The sequence below is a fragment of the Mobula hypostoma genome, chromosome 10 (genome assembly GCF_963921235.1).
Source record: "Mobula hypostoma chromosome 10, sMobHyp1.1, whole genome shotgun sequence".
Lineage (NCBI taxonomy): Eukaryota > Metazoa > Chordata > Chondrichthyes > Myliobatiformes > Myliobatidae > Mobula > Mobula hypostoma.
In genome coordinates, this window is record NC_086106.1 from 89711745 (window position 1) to 89732397 (window position 20653).

General features: G+C 42.5%; 1 protein-coding gene across 5 annotated transcripts in view; it reads right to left on the reverse strand.

Moving 5' to 3' along the window:
* The window catches only part of dlg3 (discs, large homolog 3 (Drosophila)), a 404637-nt gene that overhangs the window by 101059 nt on the left and 282925 nt on the right, over positions 1 to 20653 (reverse strand). For all 5 annotated transcript variants that reach the window (XM_063060832.1, XM_063060831.1, XM_063060830.1 and 2 more), the window contains one exon: positions 16965 to 17067. In XM_063060832.1, coding sequence (XP_062916902.1) covers positions 16965 to 17067 — 103 coding nt within the window. The remainder of the gene's footprint in view (positions 1 to 16964; positions 17068 to 20653) is intronic.

Consider the following 20653-nt stretch of genomic DNA (forward strand, 5'->3'; position numbering starts at 1 on the left):
CTGTATCTGATGTGAATGAGTTTGTATCAGAAACTCAGAGACATAGCTCATTCAAACATTACATAACCATGGTCAAAGCCTTAACAATATAATACAACTACATCCTTTGTGTGACATCCTTTAAGGCATTATTTCCCAAAAAACTCTCCTTCACCAGTAGAATGTAGTAGCAGTGAAAACATTAGATAAGTGTCCTTATACTGGACAGAGACTTCAACAACTCTTCCTGAGAGGAGATACTATTCCTCACAGAGGAAGTACATGAGAAGTGGCTCAATCTATTTGGGACTGAATATTTTCGAAAACTTCAGATGCCATCCATATGGAGTAAGGTTGTTTAATTATCTAAAATCTGTCATAATTAAATGTGCTAGCTCTTCAGATCAGATCTGTTGGGTATTGGATCACTTAGCATTTTGTAGTGGTGCACCTGAGTTCTGTGTAACTGGAATAGTTTCTTTTAAAGGCACATTTGCAGAACTTGCAACTAAAGCAATAAATCCACATTAACCACTAATCTGACAACTTCCTCTGCACCCACAGTAGGCAAACTGGTGGGTTCAAAACTAAACCTGATTCTTCCTCCCCACTGCCCCACCCCCAAGGGGTTACAGCACAAAAGGTTTCTAGCATACACATGTCTGGTACATATCAATGTTTTATATTTCACAACCAGTGTTTGAACTTTACGCTTATAGTAACACACACAAAATGCTGAAGTAACTCAGTATGTCAGGCAGCAGCTATGGAAAGTAATAAAGAGTCGATGTTTTGATAAAGAGCTGAGAGCATTAGAAAGAATGGGAAAGAAGCCACAATACGAAGGTGGGGTGGGGGAAGAGGGTAAAGAGTGAGAAGCTGGGTGGTGATAAGTGTAAAAGGCAAAGGGCTGAAAAAGGAAGAATCCAATTGGAGAGGGAAGTGGACCACGGGAAAAGGGAAGGGGGCAGGCTGCAGGGTGAGGTGGGAGGCAGGTAAAGAGAAGAGAAGAATATGAGAGGAGTCAGAATGGGGAATGGAAGAAGAGAGAAGGAGGAGTGGGAGAAATTGCTGGCAATTGGCATGAATACTGATTTCTCCTTCAGGCTGGAGGCTACCCAGACAGAATATGAAATATTGGTCCTCCAACCTGAGAATGATCTTGGCAGTAGAGGAGACGGTGAATCAACATGTCAGTATAGGAATAGAGATTGGACTTAAAATGGTTAGCCACTGGGTGATCTTGCTTGTTGCAGATGGAGTGAAGATGCTTGACAAAATGTTGCCACCGATGTGGAGGAGGCCTCACTGAGAGAACCACATAAAGTAGATGACCCCACCTGGAATGTTGAAGTGTTGCCTCACCAGGAAGGACGGTTTTGGGCCCTGAACAGAAGTGAAGGAAGAAGTGAATGGGCAGGTGTAGCAATCTTGCCACTTGCATGGATATGTGTCAGGAAGGAGGTCAGTAGAGAGGGACGAATGGACAAGGGAATCACAGAGAGCGCGATCCCTTTGGAAATTAGAGAATTGGGGAGGAGGGAGGTAAAGATGTATCTGATAATAGGATCCCAAGGATAGAAGCTGTAAAGAAAGATGTACTAGATCTGGAGGCTCATGGGGTGGGAGGTATGGACAAGAGGAACTTCATACCTGTTAAGACGATGGGAAGATGGGGTGAGGGCAGATTTCCAGGAATTGAGGGAGATGTGGCGTGGGCAGCAAACATAGGACACAGAACATAGAACATAGAATAGTACAGCACATTACAGGCCCTTCGGCCCACAATGTTGTGCCGACCCTCAAACTCTGCCTCCCATACAAGCCCCCACCTTAAATTCCTCCATATACCTGTCTAGTAGTCTCTTAAACTTCACTAGTGTATCTGCCTCCACCACTGACGCAGGCAGTGCATTCCATGCACCAACCACTCTCTGAGTAAAAAACCTTCCTCTAATATCCCCCTTGAAATTCCCACCCCTTACCTTAAACCCATGTCCTCTTGTATTGAGCAGTGGTGCCCTGGGGAAGAGGCGCTGGCTATCCACTCTATCTATTCCTCTTAATATCTTGTACACCTCTATCATGTCTCTTCTCATTCTCCTTCTCTCCAAAGAGTAAAGCCCTAGCTCCCTTAATCTCTGATCATAATGCATACTCTCTAAACCAGGCAGCATCCTGGTAAATCTCCTCTGTACCCTTTCCAATGCTTCCACATCCTTCCTATAGTGAGGACCAGAACTGGACACAGTACTCCAAGTGTGGCCTAACCAGAGTTTTACAGAGCTGCATCATTACATCGTTACTCTTAAACTCCATCCCTCAACTTATGAAAGCTAACAACCCATAAGCTTTCTTAACTACCCTATCTACCTGTGAGGCAACTTTCAGGGATCTGTGGACATGTACCCCCCCAGATCCCTCTGCTCCTCTACACTACCAAGTATCCTGCCATTTACTTTGTACTCTGCCTTGGAATTTGTCCTTCCAAAGTGTACTACCTCACACTTCTCCGGGTTGAAATACATCTGCCTCTTCTCAGCCCACTTCTGCATCCTATCAACGTCTCTCTGCAATCTTCAACAATCCTCTACACTATCGACAACACCACCAACATTCATGTCGTCTGCAAACCTGCCAACCCACCTTTCTACCCCCACATCCAGGTCGTTAATAAAAATCACGAAAAGTTGAGGTCCCAGAACAGATCCTTGTGGGACACCACTAGCCACAACCCTCTAATCTGAATGTACTCCCTCCACCACGACCCTCTGCTTTCTGCAGGCAAACCAATCCTGAATCCACCTGGCCAAACTTCCCTGGATCACATGCCTTCTGACTTTCTGAATAAACTTACCGTGTGGAACCTTGTCAAATGCCTTACTAAAATCCATGTTGATCACATCCACTGCACTACCCTCATCTATATGCCTGGTCATCTCCTCAAAAAAAATTTTTAAGGCTTGTTAGACACGATCTGCCCTTCACAAAGCCATGCTGACTGTCCCTGATCAGACCATGATTCCCTAAATGCCCATAGTTCCTATCTCTAAGAATCTTTTCCAACAGCTTTCCCACCACAGACTTAAGGCTCACTGGTCTATAATTACCCGGACTATCCCTACTACCTTTTTTGAACAAGGGGACAACATTCGCCTCCCTCCAATCCTCCGGTACCATTCCCGTGGACAACGAGGACATAAAGATCCTAGCCAGAGGTTCAGCAATCTCTTCCCTCGCATCATGGGGCAGCCTGGGGAATATTCCATCAGGCCCCGGGGACTTATTTGTCCTAATGTATTTTAACAACTCCAACACCTCCTCTCCCTTAATATCAACATGCTTCAGAACATCAACCTCACTCATATTATCCTCACCATCATCAAGTTCCCTCTCATTGGTGAATACCGAAGAGAAGTATTCATTGAGGACCTCGCTCACTTCCACAGCCTCCAGGCACATCTTCCCACCTTTATCTCTAATCAGTCCTACCTTCACTCCTGTCATCCGTTTGTTCTTCACATAATTGAAGAATGCCTTGGGGTCTTCCTTTATCCTACTCACCAAGGCCTTCTCGTGCCCCCTTCTTGCTCTTCTAAGTCCTTCTTAAGCTCCTTTCTTGCTACCCTATATTCCTCCATAGACCCATCTGATCCTTGCTTCCTAAACCTCATGTATGCTGCCTTCTTCCACCTGACTGGATTTTCCACCTCACTTGTCACCCATGGTTCCTTCACCCTACCATCCTTATCTTCCTCACCAGGACAAATTTATCCCTAACATCCTGCAAGAGATCTCTAAACATCGACCACATGTCCATTGTACATTTCCCTGCAAAAATATCATCCCAATTCACACCCGCAAGTTCTAGCCTTATAGCCTCATAATCTGTCCTTCCCCAATTAAAAATCTTCCTGCCCTCTCTGATTCTATCCTTTTCCATGATAATGCTAAAGGCCAGGGAGCGGTTGTCACTGTCCCCCAGATGCTCATCCACTGAGAGATCTGTGACCTGACCCGGTTTGCTACCTAATACTAGATCTAGTATGGCATTCCCCCTAGTTGGCCTATCAATGTACTGTGACAGGAATCCATCCTGGACACACTTAACAAACTCTGCCCCATCTAATCCCTTGGAACTAATCAGGTGCCAATCAATATTAGGGAAGTCACCCATGATAACAACGCTATTATTTTTGCACCTTTCCAAAATCTGCCTCCCAATCTGCTCCTCTGTATCTCTGCTGCTGCCAGGGGATCTATAGAATACCCCCAATAGAGTAACTGCTCCCTTCCTGTTCCTGACTTCCACCCATACTGACTCAAAAGAGGATCCTGCTACATTACCCACCCTTTCTGTAGCTGTAATAGTATCCCTGATCAGTAATGCCACCCCTCCTCCCCTCACCGCCCCCCCACCGCCATCCCTTTTAAAGCACTGAAATCCAGGAATGTTGAGAATCCATTCCTGCCCTGGTACCAGCCAAGTCTCTGTAATGGCCACTACATCACAATTCCATGTATGTATCTAAGCTCTCAGTTCATCACCTTTGTTCCTGATGCTTCTTGCATTGAGGTACACACACCTTAGCCCTTCTACCGTACTACCTTTACACTTTTATTCTGCTTCTCTTTCCTCAAAGCCTCTCTATATGTTAGATCTGGCTTTACTCCATGCATTTCTTTCACTGCTCTATCGTTCCAGGTCCCATCCCCCTTGCAAATTAGTTTAAACCCTCCTGAACCATGCTAGCAAACCTACCTGCAAGGATATTGCTCCCCCTTGAGCTCAGGTGCAACCCATCCAATCTGTACAGGTCCCACCTTCCCCAGAAGAGATCCCAAAGATCCAAAAATCTAAAATCCTGCTCCCTGCACCAACTCCTCAGCCACGCATTCAACTGCCATCTCCTCTAATTCTTACCATCACTGTCACGTAGCACTGGCAGCAATCCTGAGAACGCCACCCTTGAGGTCCTGTTCTTCAGTCTTCTGCCTAATTCCCGAAACTCACACTTCAGGACCTGAAAATGGTGGAGAGGGAAGTCCCATTCTTTGATGGAGGAGGAAGTCTCCTCTCCTATTGGATTCCTACTCTTCAGCACTTTGCCTTTACCACCTGACACCCCCCCAGCTTCACATTTCATCCACCTCCTCTCACCCTACCTGCCTACCCCCTCATATGGCTTCATCCATCATCATCTGGCTTGTACTCCCTCCCCTCCCCCTACCTTTTTATTTTGATTTTCCTCTTTTCTTTCTAGTCTTGATGAAGGGTCTCAGCACGAAACATTGATTCTATCCTTTTCTGTAGATGCTTTCTGACCTACTGAGTTCCTCCAGCATTTTGTGTGTTACTCTGGATTTCTAGCATCTACAGGATCTCTTGTGTGTATGCTTATAGTACTTCCTTTTGCAGGTGAAGAAATGCACGTCCTGGAATTAAAACAACAAGGTTCATGTAAAATTATTTAGATAAGGGAATAATGTCCGGATTGTTTAAAACTGCAAACAATAATAAATTGGGAACAGCGACAAATGCCAAAAAATCATGGTCTTTGAATTCAAAAGGGTCTTGTCTATGACAGATCAATTTAATAATAGGAAACACAAGTTTAAGAAAAGGAACAGAAAAAAAACGGATGTGGATTAAGCACAAAATGGGGTTGAATAACATCAGAATCCACATTCTATTGCTTTTATGATCAGAGTAAGAAAGAAATCCCTGGAATTTACTGGCCAGATCACTAAAACTATCAGTACAATATTCCAGGGCTGCTAAGAAGAAAACATGATGATATGTTCATAGAAAAGTGCAGAAAAAGAACACTCAAAAGAGAACTCACAACAAGAGATTAGTGTGCTTTTTCTTATTTTAGATGGCGTATTCATTTTGTCAAAATGAAAGCCTCCATGATTTAACTAAAGGAATAATGAACAAATAAAGAGAACTGGATTTTTACACCTCTAAAATGAAAAGATGTAGCGCAGGTATGATAGAACAATTTAAAATTATGTAAGGTTGGGATAAGCTACGTTTGGGTATACTTTGCTATTGTGTACAGAGTTTAAGCACAGAGGATCATGAAGACAAAATAATATAGCAAAAAGGGGAGGAAGGCGCGGAGAACAGATTGCAAACACCAGGTGATAGAGCAAGAAAGCTTATTAGTTTTTAAGAAGGAACTAATTAGATTCTTGTCAACAAATGGGATTGAGGATAATTAGAAATGCACCCAGGGAATACCCATGGAAAGATGAGCAAAACGTTTTCTCCTGCTTGAAACTTTTATCTTGTAAATTGAGCACTAGAGGGCCTCCTGGTGGGAGGCAAGAAGACTACAGCAATTACACACCAGGTTCTATTGTTTGTTATATCGAAAGGGAATGCTCCAGAGTGTCTAAGATAAAAACAGCCATTACATTAGCACATCAGTTTCACAGGTAACACCTGTGGTTACGTAGAATGCACCAGTACCAGCACAATGAGAGATGTAATGTTGACAAGCGAGCTCCTGGAGAGTTACAAGGTTGGACATCAGTAAATAAAGCATAGTATGCAAAGAAGCCAGCGGGATTTCTGCCCCAATTAGCTAAAAATACTTATCTATAAACATATGAAGAAGGACAAGAAAAGACCACAGTGCCTAAAAATGGTTACCCCACCTGTTAGCTAATGCCATTATGTAGATCCTCTAATCAACCACAAGAATTACAAACACTGGGCAAGCAAAGAGAAAGAAAAAATGTGGTCATTTTCAGAAAACATAATGTGTGCAACTATAAAGCAAATTTATCTAATTCAGGACTGGCATTTAGCTTATAATGTTCTTGGTTTTCAGTGCTGTAAGCTGTTCTCTTTAGTTATTGATTCATTATCATTTATTCAGCCAGCGTGCCACTTGTCACACACCATGTATTACAAGATTTATGAGAATCCTTTGCAGTACTGGTTAGTCAGAACATTCAGCAATGTTACTGTAGTAAGAAGCTGCGTTAATTCTTTCAGCATGTACGTTTCTCACAAAATCCATACTGCTGGAGATTTGACCTTGGGGAAAATAGTAAGGAGACATAACCTGCTGCTGTGCATTTCTAAGCAGTCAGCTGCAGTAAGGCTCATGCAGTATGCCACCTATCAAGTCCTCCAGAAATTCTACTCCATAGCTGAATCTTCTAATCACATTCTCCATCCAACATCTGATCATCTCTTTGTCCACAACTTGAAGCTCATGCCAACTGATCCTGGCTCCATTATTTATTTGTCTGATCATCCTACAACTCCAATCTGATCTTCCCTTCTCCATCTCAAATACTGTTCCACCTCTCCCGATCCTGCCTTCACCCATCTCATGCTTACCCCACAAACCTCGTCAACTACCCTCTCTGACTGTTCATAATCCACAGTTCAACTCACCTTCTACTTGTTCCACTCGTTCTACAATTACAGGTGTTAGTGGGCAAAGGACTTTGTGCAAACATGTATACAAAGGCTGTTCTATCATATATGAGCGACACACATAAAAGTTGCTGGTGAACGCAGCAGGCCAGGCAGCATCTCTAGGAGGAGGTACAGTCGCCATTTTGGGCCGAGACCCTTTGTCAGGACTAACTGAAAGAAGAGCTAGTAAGAGATTTGAAAGTGGGAGGGGGAGGGGGAGATCCGAAATGATAAGAGAAGACAGGAGGGGGAGGGATGGAGCCAAGAGCTGGACAATTCATTGGCAAAAGGGATATGAGAGGATAATAGGACGGGAGGCCTAGGGAGAAGGAAAGGGGGTGGGGGGGAAGACCAGAGGATGGGCAAGGAGTATAGTGAGAGGGACAGAGGGAGAAAAAGGAGACATAGAGTAAGAATATATATATATAAAATAAATAAATAACGTATGGGGTACGAAGGGGAGGTGGGACATTAACGGAAGTTAGAGAAGTCAATGTTCATGCCATCAGGTTGGAGGCTACCCAGACGGAATATAAGGTGTTGTTCCTCCAACCGGAGTGTGGCTTCATCTTGACGGTAGAGGAGGCCATGGACAGACATATCAGAATGGGAATGGGACGTGGAATTAAAATGTGTGGCCACTGGGAGATCCTGCTTTCTCTGGCAGACGGAGCGTAGGTGTTCAGCAAAACGGTCTCCCAGTCTGCGTCGGGCCTCGCCAATATATAGAAGGCCGTATCGGGAGCGCCGGACGCATCATATCACCTCAGTCGACTCACAGGTGAAGTGTCGCCTCTCCTGTCCCCTCATAACACAATCATAAAGAGTCTCTTTAGGTGCAGTATCATTTCTAGCACATAAATTGCATTTAACAACTTAAATGTAGATATCAAATCATTCATGTTTTCCCAGTAGAAGTTTCTCCATCTATTCTCTGTCATCAATTAAAATTCTATTCCTGCACTATAATCTTTCTTTCTGTTTGATTTACTCATGGAAGATAAATTACCCCTTTACATACATTGCATAGACATGGGCTAGTATTACATTAACTCCCTTGATACATTGTTAGTGCTGTGCTAATGGATGTTGCTCATATGAATATTCGGCACACTTTTATTTCACCTTTTACATGTTACACAATAGAAAAGTGAATTTTCCAATGAACTTGGTGTTTAAAAGGAGCAGACATTATACAAGGCCCTGACTCTGGCCACCAACTCACTATGTTATGACCTCTGATATTATGGATCCCAACCCTGGCTCCAGCACTACACTTGGTCCACAGACTGGATTCCAGCTCTGGGAGCAGATACTACTTCCCTCTGGATCTCTGGCTTACACTCTAAACTAATTAGTGAGCCAAATGTTGGATCATGAAGATTTCTGAACAAACTGTTTTTAGGTTATTAGAGTTTTATTGGGAGTTCACTTTAGCTATCCTTATAGCAGTTCACATCTCAGCTAGAGTGGACATGAAGCCTGCACTCAATAAGCTATAACTCAGTGATCAACAGCCCTGAAATGCGATAAGAATAGGCCCCCTTCATCATTACCAGTAACTTCTACAAGGCCAATTTCAGAGGTGTGTTGGAGAAGTGAGTGTGTTATGAAAATACTAATGGCTCTGCTCAAGTCCCACTAGGTACTCAAACACTGCTCCAGTCCCTCCAGGGACCATTGCTATACACCCATCAACCAACCTTTCACCGATGGTCACTATAGGACCTTTCACCGGATGGTCACACAGCATCAGGGTAGTGTAATGGTTAGCCTAATGCTTTACAGCACCAGTAATTCCTGCTGCTGTATGTTCTCCCCGTGACTGTGTAGGTTTTCTCCCACATTCCAAAGACATATGTGTTGGGGTTAGTAAATTGTGGGCATGTTATATTGATGCTGGAAGCATGGTGACACTTGTGAGCTGCTCCCAGCACGTCCTCAGACTGTGTTGTGAGGATGTGTCGGTTGTCACTGCAAAACGATGCATTTCAGTGTAAGTTTCATTGTTTTGACAAATAAAGCTCATAGTTTCTCTTTGGTCAATTAGTCTACCAGGCTGTGCTCCTTCTTGCTGTATATAAACAGAAGCTGAAACCCGAGGATCTGGTACAGAAAGTTGCTTAGTGCCGGTCTGAGGAACAGATGATCTTCTACATTACTGCTTTCAGTCAGTAGACTGGTCTATATTCAAAGACTCAGCAGCCAATCTAGGTGAACATGTCACCAGCATCAGAGAACTTACTGGGTTAAAAAAAAAGGTCAGTCTAAGTGTTGGTAAAATAGAAATTATGGATAAATCAGGAGGTCCACTTTCTACTGAATTCCAGGACTGTGGTGTTCAAATCAGGAAATCCTGACCTGTATGATAAATCAAGTCACAAAATTCATAAAACTTTTAGTTATGCCAAAGGACAATACCTGTCTGAAATTAAGTCCCACGCTAGCTGTCAGGTGTGGCAGACCTTACAGGCTGCAAAACAAAATCAGGCACCATCGTCAACAACAATGCATCCCCTCCTGATGAGCCTTCTGTGTCTTGTGCATGTTTTGAGCAGAAAGGAAAATGGAATGTCTTCACCCTCACCAACAGCCTTCAATGCACCTGGACCCACAGTCACAAGGTTAAGTTTTCCAGAATCAAATATCTCCAATAGTTTGAACTAGTCCAACCATGAACGTAGACACCAAAGCCAAGAAAGTTCACCATGCCTCTCCTTCCTCAGGAGGCTAAAAAAATTCGGCACGTCTTCTTTGATACTAACTAATTTTTACAGAAAGCAACCTTACCGAAAGCACTTGCTGTTCTGCCTGAGACTGCAAGAAACTGCAGAGAGTTGTGGACACCCCTCAGCACATCATGGGAACCAGCGTCCTCTCTGTGGACTTTGTATTCTTCTTGTTGCCTCTGTAAAGTCGCCAACAAGTTCAAAGACCCCACCCTAGACATTCCTTTTCTCCCCACCGTCCATTGAGCAGAACATAAAAAGCCCAAAAGCATGTACCACTAGGCCCGAACATAGCTTCTATCCTGCTGTTATAAGACTATTCAACAATTCCCTAGGAGTCCTGATAAAGGGTCTTGACCCCCCCCCCCCCCCGGGTATTGGACATTTTAACCCTGGGAAAAAGATACTGCCTGTTAACCTTATGCCTCTCATAATCTTAAAAACCTCTATCAGGTGCAGAGAAAACAACCCATGTTTGTCCAACTCCTCCTTACAGCACATGCCCACTAATCCAGGCAACTTCCTGGTGAATCTCATCTGCATCCTTTTCGAAGCCTCAGCATTCTTCCTATAATAGGCTAATGGGAATTGAATGTAATAATCCAGATGTGGCCTAACTAGAGTTCTGTAAATCTGTAACATAGCTTCCCAACTCTTGAACTCAGTTTCTTGACGAAAAACGGCAAGTATGCCACATGTCTTCGTCACCATCCTTTCAACCTGTGTAGCCACTTTCAGAGAGCTATGGACTTGGCCTTGCTGGACATCAACACTGTTGAGGGCCTTGCAATCAGCAAAGTATTATCCCTTTCCATTTGATCTCTCAAAAGTACAGCACTTCATACTTAGCCAAGTTAAACTCCAACTGCCATTTCTCTGCACACATCTGCAACTAATCTATATCCCATGGTACACTTTGGCAGCTGTCAACGCTATCCACAACACAACCAATCTTTGTAATCTCTACAAACTTACTAAAGTACCTATTAGATTCTCATGCTGGTATATATATATATATGTAGAGGAAGGGATACAAGGAATAAGAAGGTTTAGAGCGGGAGAAAAATACAAGCTGGTAACTGTTAGGTGAGACCAGATGAGAGGGCAAGTAGGTGAGTGTGGGATTGTGGATGAAGTAAGATGCTGAGAGGTGATAGGTGCAAGAGGTAAAAGTCTGAAGGAATATAATAGGAGAGAACAATGGACTATAGAATAAAGGGAAGGAGGAAGGGAACAGAGGAAGGTGATGGGCAGTTGAGGAAATGAGAAGGAGTGAGGGGGCAACCAGAATGGGGAATGGGAAAAGGGATAAATGAGGGAAGGGAGAGCAATTACTGTAAGTTAGAGAAATTGATGCTCATGCCAGTAGGTTAGAGGCTAACCAAACACAATAGCCCTCACAAAACCATGCTGACTGTCTCTGATTAGCCATGCTTTTCCAAATACTTATAAATCCTATGCCTAAAAATATTCTCCAGTGACTTTCCTACCATTGATGTGAGACTAACTGGACTATAGTTTCCATGATTATCCCTATATTCCTGATTGAAGAAGGGAACAACATCTATTCACTATTCATCCTCACCTGTGATCAGAGGTAATTCTTTCTTTCTTTTTGTATTTGCACAATTTGTTGTCTTTTGCACACTAGTTGAATACCCAAGTTGGCGTGGTCTTTCATTGATTCTGTTATGGCTATTATTCTCTTATGGAATTATTGAGTATGCCCGCAAGAAATGAATCTCAGGATTGTATATGGTGACATATTTACACTTCGATAATAAATTTACTTTGAACTTTGAGAGGACATGAAGTTATTGGTCAAGGCCACAGAAATGTCACTTGCCTCTCTCAGTAACCTGGGGTATAGCTCATCAGACCTTGGGACCTATCCATTTTAATGTTTTATCTCAAAATGCCTAACTCTCTTGCAAGTTACCATGCTCTTAATTAATACTCTGCTGCAAGGTCCATCCATACTTATCCTTATCTATAGATATCTTAAAACTTAAGCAGTTACTATCGTTATTCCCTAACTGTTCTTCAACTGAAAGCTAATTTCTAACTAGGCTCATTACCCAGCACCAGGTCCAGTATATGCCTCTCTCAACCAAGTCTTTGTTATGGCCACAACATCATAGTTCCATGTGCTTATCCGTGCTCTAAGTTCAGCACCCTTACCCAAAATACTCCGAGCATTACAGTACACACAGTTTAACCCATCTGTTCCACTGTGTCTATTTCCATGGTCATGTCAGTTACCCTGCTCTCAATCTCTCAACTCTCTGACCTAGTGCTCTGGTTCCCATCCAACTGCCTAACTAGTTTAACCTCCTCTATCACCCCCTCCCCTGGCCAGGATATTGGTTCTGTTGCAATTAAGACACAACACATCCCTCTTGTACAGGTCACCACTACCCCAGATGATGTTCCACTGATCCAAGAATCTGAAATCTTGTCTCCTGCATCACTTCCTCAGCCACAGAGTCATCTGTTGTAAATTTCCATTTCGACCCTGACTAGCACTTGGCACCAAAGTAACCCATGATTACTATCTTTGAGGCTCTGCTTTTCAGCTGCTTTCCTAACTCCCTATTTTCACTGCACAGGACCTCTTCCCCTTTCTACCTTTGCCATTGGTGCCAATGTGCAGCATGACCTCTGGCTGCTCACCCATCCCCAAAACCCCCTTTGATGATGTTCTGCAACTGCTCTGAGATAGCCTCATCCCTGGCAACACACCCTCCTGACATCTCTTTCATTGTCACAGAATCTCACTATTGCTCTGCCCGATGAGCCTTGGAGCTGACGACAATGCCACTGGCCTGCCTGCTGCTGTTGTGCTCTGACATGACATTGCCTCCAGCAGTATCCAGAGGGGTAAACCTGTTGCAGAGAGGAATGGCTAGCAGAGGTCCTGCACTGTCTCTCCCGCTTACCTCTCCTGGTGGTCACCCACCTATCTGCAGCCTGTACCTTAGGTTTGACCCATCACTAAAACCTATCAGTATCTACGGTCCTATCAGTATCCCAGAAGAATCTAACTGCATCCAACATGTGCTGCTAATTGTCAGTCTGCTGGAAGGTGTGTACAGATCTATCCTTTGGTTCTAATATTTATAGACAGGGTCAGCCAGGAGCTGCAGCTGGGTACATCACAGGCACTGGAGTTGCCCTGATCTCCTACATCCTGCAGGAGGAGCATACCACAGCCCTAACTGACATTGCAGCTACTTTAATGGGAACAATAACTCTAAAGAAAACCTCACCTGCGCCTACCTGCTGAGCCTCTTTTCACTGAAGCCCCCTGGACTAAAGCCTTAGCACTTAACAGTATACTCAACCACGGCACTTACACCTCAAACACGACCACTCCCAAAATTGGCAGTTCTGAAATGGTTGTCTGCTAGAGCCTGCTTTCCTTTTGCACTTACAAAAAACATCTGTACAGGCAACCTCTTAACGAAAAACAAGTTTCAGAAAAGCTGCTCGCTTCACTTCTCTGATCCTCTGGATAATGCAAATGGACTGATGTGGTGAAATGATCTGTATGGATGGCATGCAAAATGAAGTTTCAGTACATGCGGCAATAATAAGCCAATTTACCAGTTTAATTTACCAATTCAGCTTAAAATTTTTTTTAAACCAGATGCTACAGTTCTTTTTTCCCCCTCATCTTGTCTTTTAATATTAGAACCAAAGAATAGATCTATACACACCTTCCAGCAGATTGACAGCTAACACCACCCATTAATTAGCGTAACAAGAAACTCCAAACTACAAGGAATTTTTCACCCCTGCTGATCTAGTGAAGTGCAACTTATTTACAATGGGCAAAAGCAGGATAATGTTTCTCATGAAAAGATTTATTCTAGATGAACCAAAACTGTATTTGATGTTAATAGAGACAGATTATAAACTATGCTAATAATACAGGTAAAAAAAAAGAACTGCTCTTGTTGCTCTTTAAGTACTCAGTGTACTTTTGCAAAGCAGTTGGACAGAACTGGCTTACAGTTTTACCTGAGATACAGCCAAAGTTAGTATTTGTGGATATTATGCTGGCATGATTCTAATGGTTTTGGTGCTATGCTGTTTAAAAAATTGAATTAAGTGAACCTGATATAGTAAAACTCCAATAATCTACGATCTTGGATCTTGATAATGCGAGACCAGTGGATTTTCTGGACTTTTATGTAGTATTCCTAGGTAACACCCAGCTACTTTTATTTTGCTTTCATAACATATTATACAGCATGTATTAAATGTTCTTGCAAGGCTAATAAATTAAAAGGAAATGGGAAATACACAAGAGGTAGAGATCTCTGCTCCAGCTGCAAACCCCAATCTTGGCACTGGCCATGAACTAGTTCATAGTGAGCAAGCCATATGCCAGACCAGAAGGACTTCTGAAAATTAGACGCCGGATAATTGGAGTTTTATTGTAAACAGCAAGCTGGTTTTATAATGAATAGCACAGAAAGGAAGTGAAATTCCCATGCTGGTCTGTTCAGACTCATCTGTGATTCCAATCCACCAAACACATTTAACCCCTGATGTAACTTTCTTGGGGCACCAAGAGATACTGCGATAATTGCAAGTGCCAGACAGGAAGCTGCAGACTGCTTTTTATTTAGATACACTTGGATACCTAATAGAATTGGGTTGAAGAGAAGCAAGTAGTGGGGCATAACGCTTAGCACCAGTTGTAAGGCTGGGGTTCAATTCCCACCATAGTCTGTAAGGAGTTTGTATATTCTCCCCTTGATCGTGTGGCTTTCCTCTGGGTGCTCTGTTTTCCTCCCACATTCAAAAGAGGTACAGGTTGGTGCTAGTAAGTTGTGGGCATGCTAAGTTGGTGCCAGAAACATGGTGACACTTGCCAGTTGCTCCCAGAGCATACTCAAACTGTGTTGGTTGCTAATGCAAATGGCACATTTCACTGTATGTCTTGACGTACATGTGACAATCAAGCTAATCTTTAACCTTTATGTAATTGGCATTGAACATTTACAATGGGTAACGTTTTACGGCCAGGAGAATGATGGCTTTAAATCAATAATTCCTGAAATTGCCATTCAAAGTATTGAATTTCAAACTTGCCACAGACACAAATCTCAAACCCTTTATGTCAGATTAACACCCCCTTTAATGCAGCACCTTATATCTTACCATAGCCCAGCCCTCCACCCACCAAACACCACCCTTCACCCCTACTTCCAGCTATTTCATAGCCCAAAAGAGAATCATGCTTTTTCTTTTGGGTGATGCTGGTGCACTCTCCTACACCCCTCTCTGATCGCCACTCTTGTCAATAGATTATCCAAGGGAAGGCAAGAGATTCACCACACATTCTGACCAGCTTTGTTTGTCAACTAACATCACAAAAAAAATGTGATTGTTTTCGTTGTCTATAAAAACAGTGTTGTTTGCATTTAAGTAACACCAGTGATGCCCCAGTAAAGTAATTCTCTGTATTTGAAGTGTTTGGAATTTTTCTTGAGGAATGAACAAGATCCTCATATGAGCAAGAATAAAATTGGTGCTCTGCCAAATCCAGTTTTCACCTGATCATGCCAATCTCTGATTACTTCAAATAACGCACTTATTTGATATTTATTCACCAATAACTAATGGTATTATTTTGTACTCTTGGCAGAGAAGTCAAATGATCTTTTCCCTGAGTTTCCTGTGTTGTTATTACTATTGTTTCCATAGTTCTCTGGGGACTCCCAGAGGCAGTAAATATTGGGCCATTTGTAAAGGAGAAAAGGACAAGCATTAATACAGCATCTTTCCTTGCCTCAATTCTTCCAAAACATTTTACTATTAGAAAACTACACAGGAAGTTTAGGTACTACTATAAGACAGAATGGCTAAGAGCCTCTTATCAATACACTCAGAAATGCAACAATTTCCCACATTGTTTCTTGAATGCGCAGATTAATATCTTGAAAAAGTATACAAATATATTGATATTACCCTCAGACACTTCTACAGCTGTAGAGTTTAATCTGAGGCATTGTGGCGACCCACTTTCTGGCACACACGAACCGGCTCACAACAGCACGCGCAGGCAGAGGGCCGGCCCCAAAAAGGGCGCCAGGCCATCTTCACGGGCAGGGGAAAATCCCGCGCGCAGAAAGGGTCTGGGAATATGCATTCCCCACAGCAATCCCGCCCAGGGAGGGCGGGAACGGGAAGGCTTTAAAGAGGGCCGCGAAGTTTGAATAAATCTCTTTCATCGCAACTCTAACTCACCGATTCCGTGTGGTTATTCTAGCGCTGTGTGTAGCACATCGCTACAGCATCTTTTTACTCAATCACAATAATTAAACAATACTGCAAGTTTGAAATGAGAGAAAATCTGCAGATGCTAGCAATCCAAGCAACACACACGCAATCCTGGAGGCACTCAGCAGGCCAGGCAGCATCTACGGAAAAGAGTAAACAGTTGACATTTTGAGCCGAGACCCTTCATCAGGACAGGTCTGTTTGACGATGTTTGATGAGTTCATGGCCAGATCAGCCATGATCTTATTGAATGGCAGAGCAGGCTCGATAGGCCAGATGGCCTACTCCTGCTCATATTTCTTATGTTCTTATGAAACGTCGACTGTTTACTCTTTTCCATAGCTGCTGCCTGGCCCACTGAGTTCTTCCAGCACTTTCTGTGTCGACTACATATTAGATTTTGTTTAAATATCTGTGCGTTAAAACTGACAGTATAAGGTGCAACAGAAAGAAAACTGCTGTATCATTGCAGTACATCAAAAGAAACATGAAGTCAACTGCCCCAATCCACACGTGCTTACCTTCAGGTCGGTACTGAGCTACGATAGTCACCGTCTGACCAGCTCTTTTGAGCGCAGCTGCTGCCTGTTCATGTGTAGCACTCCGTAGATTAACACCATTTACCTGAAACAAACAGGCAGAATTATTTAAAACATACCCAAGACAGTCAAGTTCCCACTCAGTTGATGGACCCCTGTAGCAATAATGCAGATCTAACATATTACTGAAGAATTAACTTGTCTCAGGGCTACAGATACGGTGCTTCTCAAATTAGAATTTAGTTAATTATTTTTAAGAATTTTTTCTTTCTCTTTGCAGGACTGTCTTAACTTCCCTTCGGCTTCAGGAAAAATAAGTTCAAATAAAATGTACCAGCGAGGAGAAGAGCTTGGTGAACGGTAGCTTGGGATATTGATGTAATAATGAATTACTAACAAAGTAAGAAGATACCCTGATGGGCATTATTCTAGGAAAGGCACACTTGGGGAGTAGGACTTCCAAAAACATTTTAAGTAGTAGATGGATTTTAGTCAAGTATGAATAACAGACCATTCTTAGTTCTGGAATAAATGTAGGATGGGGGGTGGGGGGGAATAGATTTCAGACAGAACTGTTACCATAGCAACTCCATCCTAATTCTGAATCACAAATGGTCAAAGCAGCTGGCAGCCTCTCTGCAACATGCGTAATGGTTAGTGCCTTGAAATAGAAATCTTACAGAGAAATATCAAAAGCAGGGATGCACTTGTTAGTGGTGCAGATTTGACGCACAGGACATTTTGTAGAATGCAGACAAGTTAACTGCCTCCATCTGAAAGACATTGTTGTGTTCCTCCAGAGCCCTCTGCTAGATATGGGTCAATGAGGAACAACTGAGTCATCGACACGTTAATCAAAGTATTATAATTGTAAAGGCAGAGTCTGTTAATAATCCATGATATATAAACAATATGAAACAACAGAAGGGAAAGCCTTTTAGTATCTGTAGAATTAACCACTACAGGGTCCTTGTGGAGGCAAAATTTCATATTCTTGGCAAGGAAATCCTTCATTATATTGTTCGGCTCCTTTATAAGTTAGATTCAGAGCAGATCCAAAACTTCACAGCTGGACATTAACATTGTAATCTCCTATATCGCAGATAGGAGAATGTTAATTTCATGACAATTTGTAACTTCATGGCCTGTGAAAGACATTGATTTAATGAGAAATACATAACAACATACTTGAGGTGACGATGACCTTACATAAAACCAAGGTGCTAACCTGCTAAAGCCCTAACATAGGATAATACGTATGGTAAGTGGAAGATGTATTAGGATATGGGGAGAAATAATCAACCATACAATTAGAAGATCAGATCAGTTCTGAAAAGGGTTTTCCCTTTCCATAGATACAGACTGACCTGCTGAATGTTTTCAACATTTTCTGCTTTTAGATTTCCAGTATCAGCAGATTTTTGATTTTCAGGTCAGATCAAGGATCTGAAGATCATGCCCAATCCAGTTGTGAATGGTGATGGATGACTAAAAAGAGATGGTCCCATGAAAAACCAATATTGAGGACTGGATTTTCCTGACAGCTACTTTCTTATGAGTCCAATGTACCAGCCCATATAGACTTCCTTTCAATTCTGTATTATAGGCTGAAGATGGCTACAAATTCTGCAGTCTTGTCTTTTACACTCACATGCTAGAAATGTACTGATGAGAAAGTAGCTCACATAATTTATGCAAGTCTTAGCAACACAAGAATTAGGAAGAAATCTGTTACTTTTACCCTGCAGTCATCTTGAGTGAATATTATTCTTCCCTTTTTGTGTCTTACCCTCCTCATATCACTGAAGTCAGTTTTCAACCAAATTGATTTGATCTAACTTGTATAAAGAAATGGTTGATAACAAAGATTATGGGTACTGAGGACTTGTATCGTTGGCTAAATACTTCTAGTTTTGGTATCTACCTGATATAGTGCAGGATTACACAGATACATTTAGTCAACAAATAAACAAATCTAATCTAGTCAACTATTGCTCAATTGTCTTCTTTCAATCAAAAAAATAGTGAATGGAGATTTATTATAGTGCTTCTAACAGGACTTATTTAGTAATAACATAGTAATAACATGCTCTCTGATTCTAAATCTGGATTTTGCAGGATCATTTGGCTCTAGACCAAAGCAGTCTTGGTCCAAACATAGCAAAGAAGCTGAATTCCAAAACTAAGGTGAGAGGCAACAGGATAACACAGAACTCAAGTTGCATCCAGGAGTTGCCATTAAATAGGGGCAAAACTCTTCACTGGGTGGAGTAATATCTTTTCTTTGTTTAATGTCTTTTTTACAATTGCAAGAGAATGCTGGACTCCAAGAACTTCGGGTACTGTAGGTCTACCCCATCAGTGACCTGCTCATTGCCAGAAGTACTGGACTGGGTGCAGACCATGTTGTTGCCCGCAGGAGATGGTGCATGAAGGTGGCATGCAGTGTAACCATGGGTGATTGTCTTGGGCGTTTCTCTTGAGATCACAAGACACTGTTGGACAATGATAACGTAAGATGCTGCAGGCCGGTTTCCCTTGTTTGGTGGCGGGGCAGTTGAGTGGCTTCAGTTGTAGGAGGACTAGGCCTCAGACCGCCAGAAGCCATGTAGTGTGGTGTCCCTGACTGAATGGGAGCTGGTCTCTCCCGTCAGTGCTGCCCACCAGTGTTTGATCGGTTGAATGACAGGCTGGATTGCGAGCATATATTTGTCTGAGCACTACACCATCAATCTGCGGGACATACTGCTCAGGGACTTCGGCTATATACGTTTTTTTAGCATGACTATGTTTTTTTCTGCTTGCTATTTTGAATGTGCTGTGTATGTTTTGCACCTTGGCCCCAGAGGAGCACCGTTTCGTTTGGCGGTGTTCACGTATGGTTGAACGATAATTAATCTTGAATTTGATTTGATTTGATTGATCTAGCATGAAGGTGGTCCTGGCTATAAAAGCCTAATCATCCCATCTGCTGCAATTCCACTAGGCAGTGTCCTTGAACCAACCATCTTCAGCAACTTATTCCAGAAATACAGATGTTCACCAATGTCTGCTCTGTGATCAGCTTCATCTGGAGCTCCTCTGAAAACAAAGCATTCCTGCACAACATTCAAACATGAACACAAGCGGCAAATAACATTTTGTGTCACAAAATGGCAGACTAAAGTGAATCCGACTTTGTCCCCTAGACATTCACTGGCATGTCAATTTCTAAGCTCCCAGTTTCAATGCCAAAGAAGTCACCATTGACTAAAAATGTATCTGGACTAAACACAAAAATACTTTGGCTCCAACAGCAAAATGGAGTTGAGGTATTTGTGATTTGTGACTCATCTCTTGATTCCCCAAAGTGCTTCCATCATTGACCAGGCAAAATTCAGGAATGTGATGGAATACCTTTTAGACACTTAGATAAGGGTACTTTAAATGCAGCAAAAGAGATGCTTAATTGACATACAATCCACCTCTTACATATTCAGTCTCTTCACTGCTAGTGCAACGTGGCTGTCGATGCACTGCGCAAATAATCTTCTTCTCCTTAGGCAGCATTTTGTGATGGTGGATGACTGGTTTCCTCTATGGGTGTAAGGTTTCTGAGTTGGCTAATGAGGTAAGTGTGAGAATTGCACTCTTCCAAAGAAGGGCAGGAGGTAATTGACTGAACAGACAGG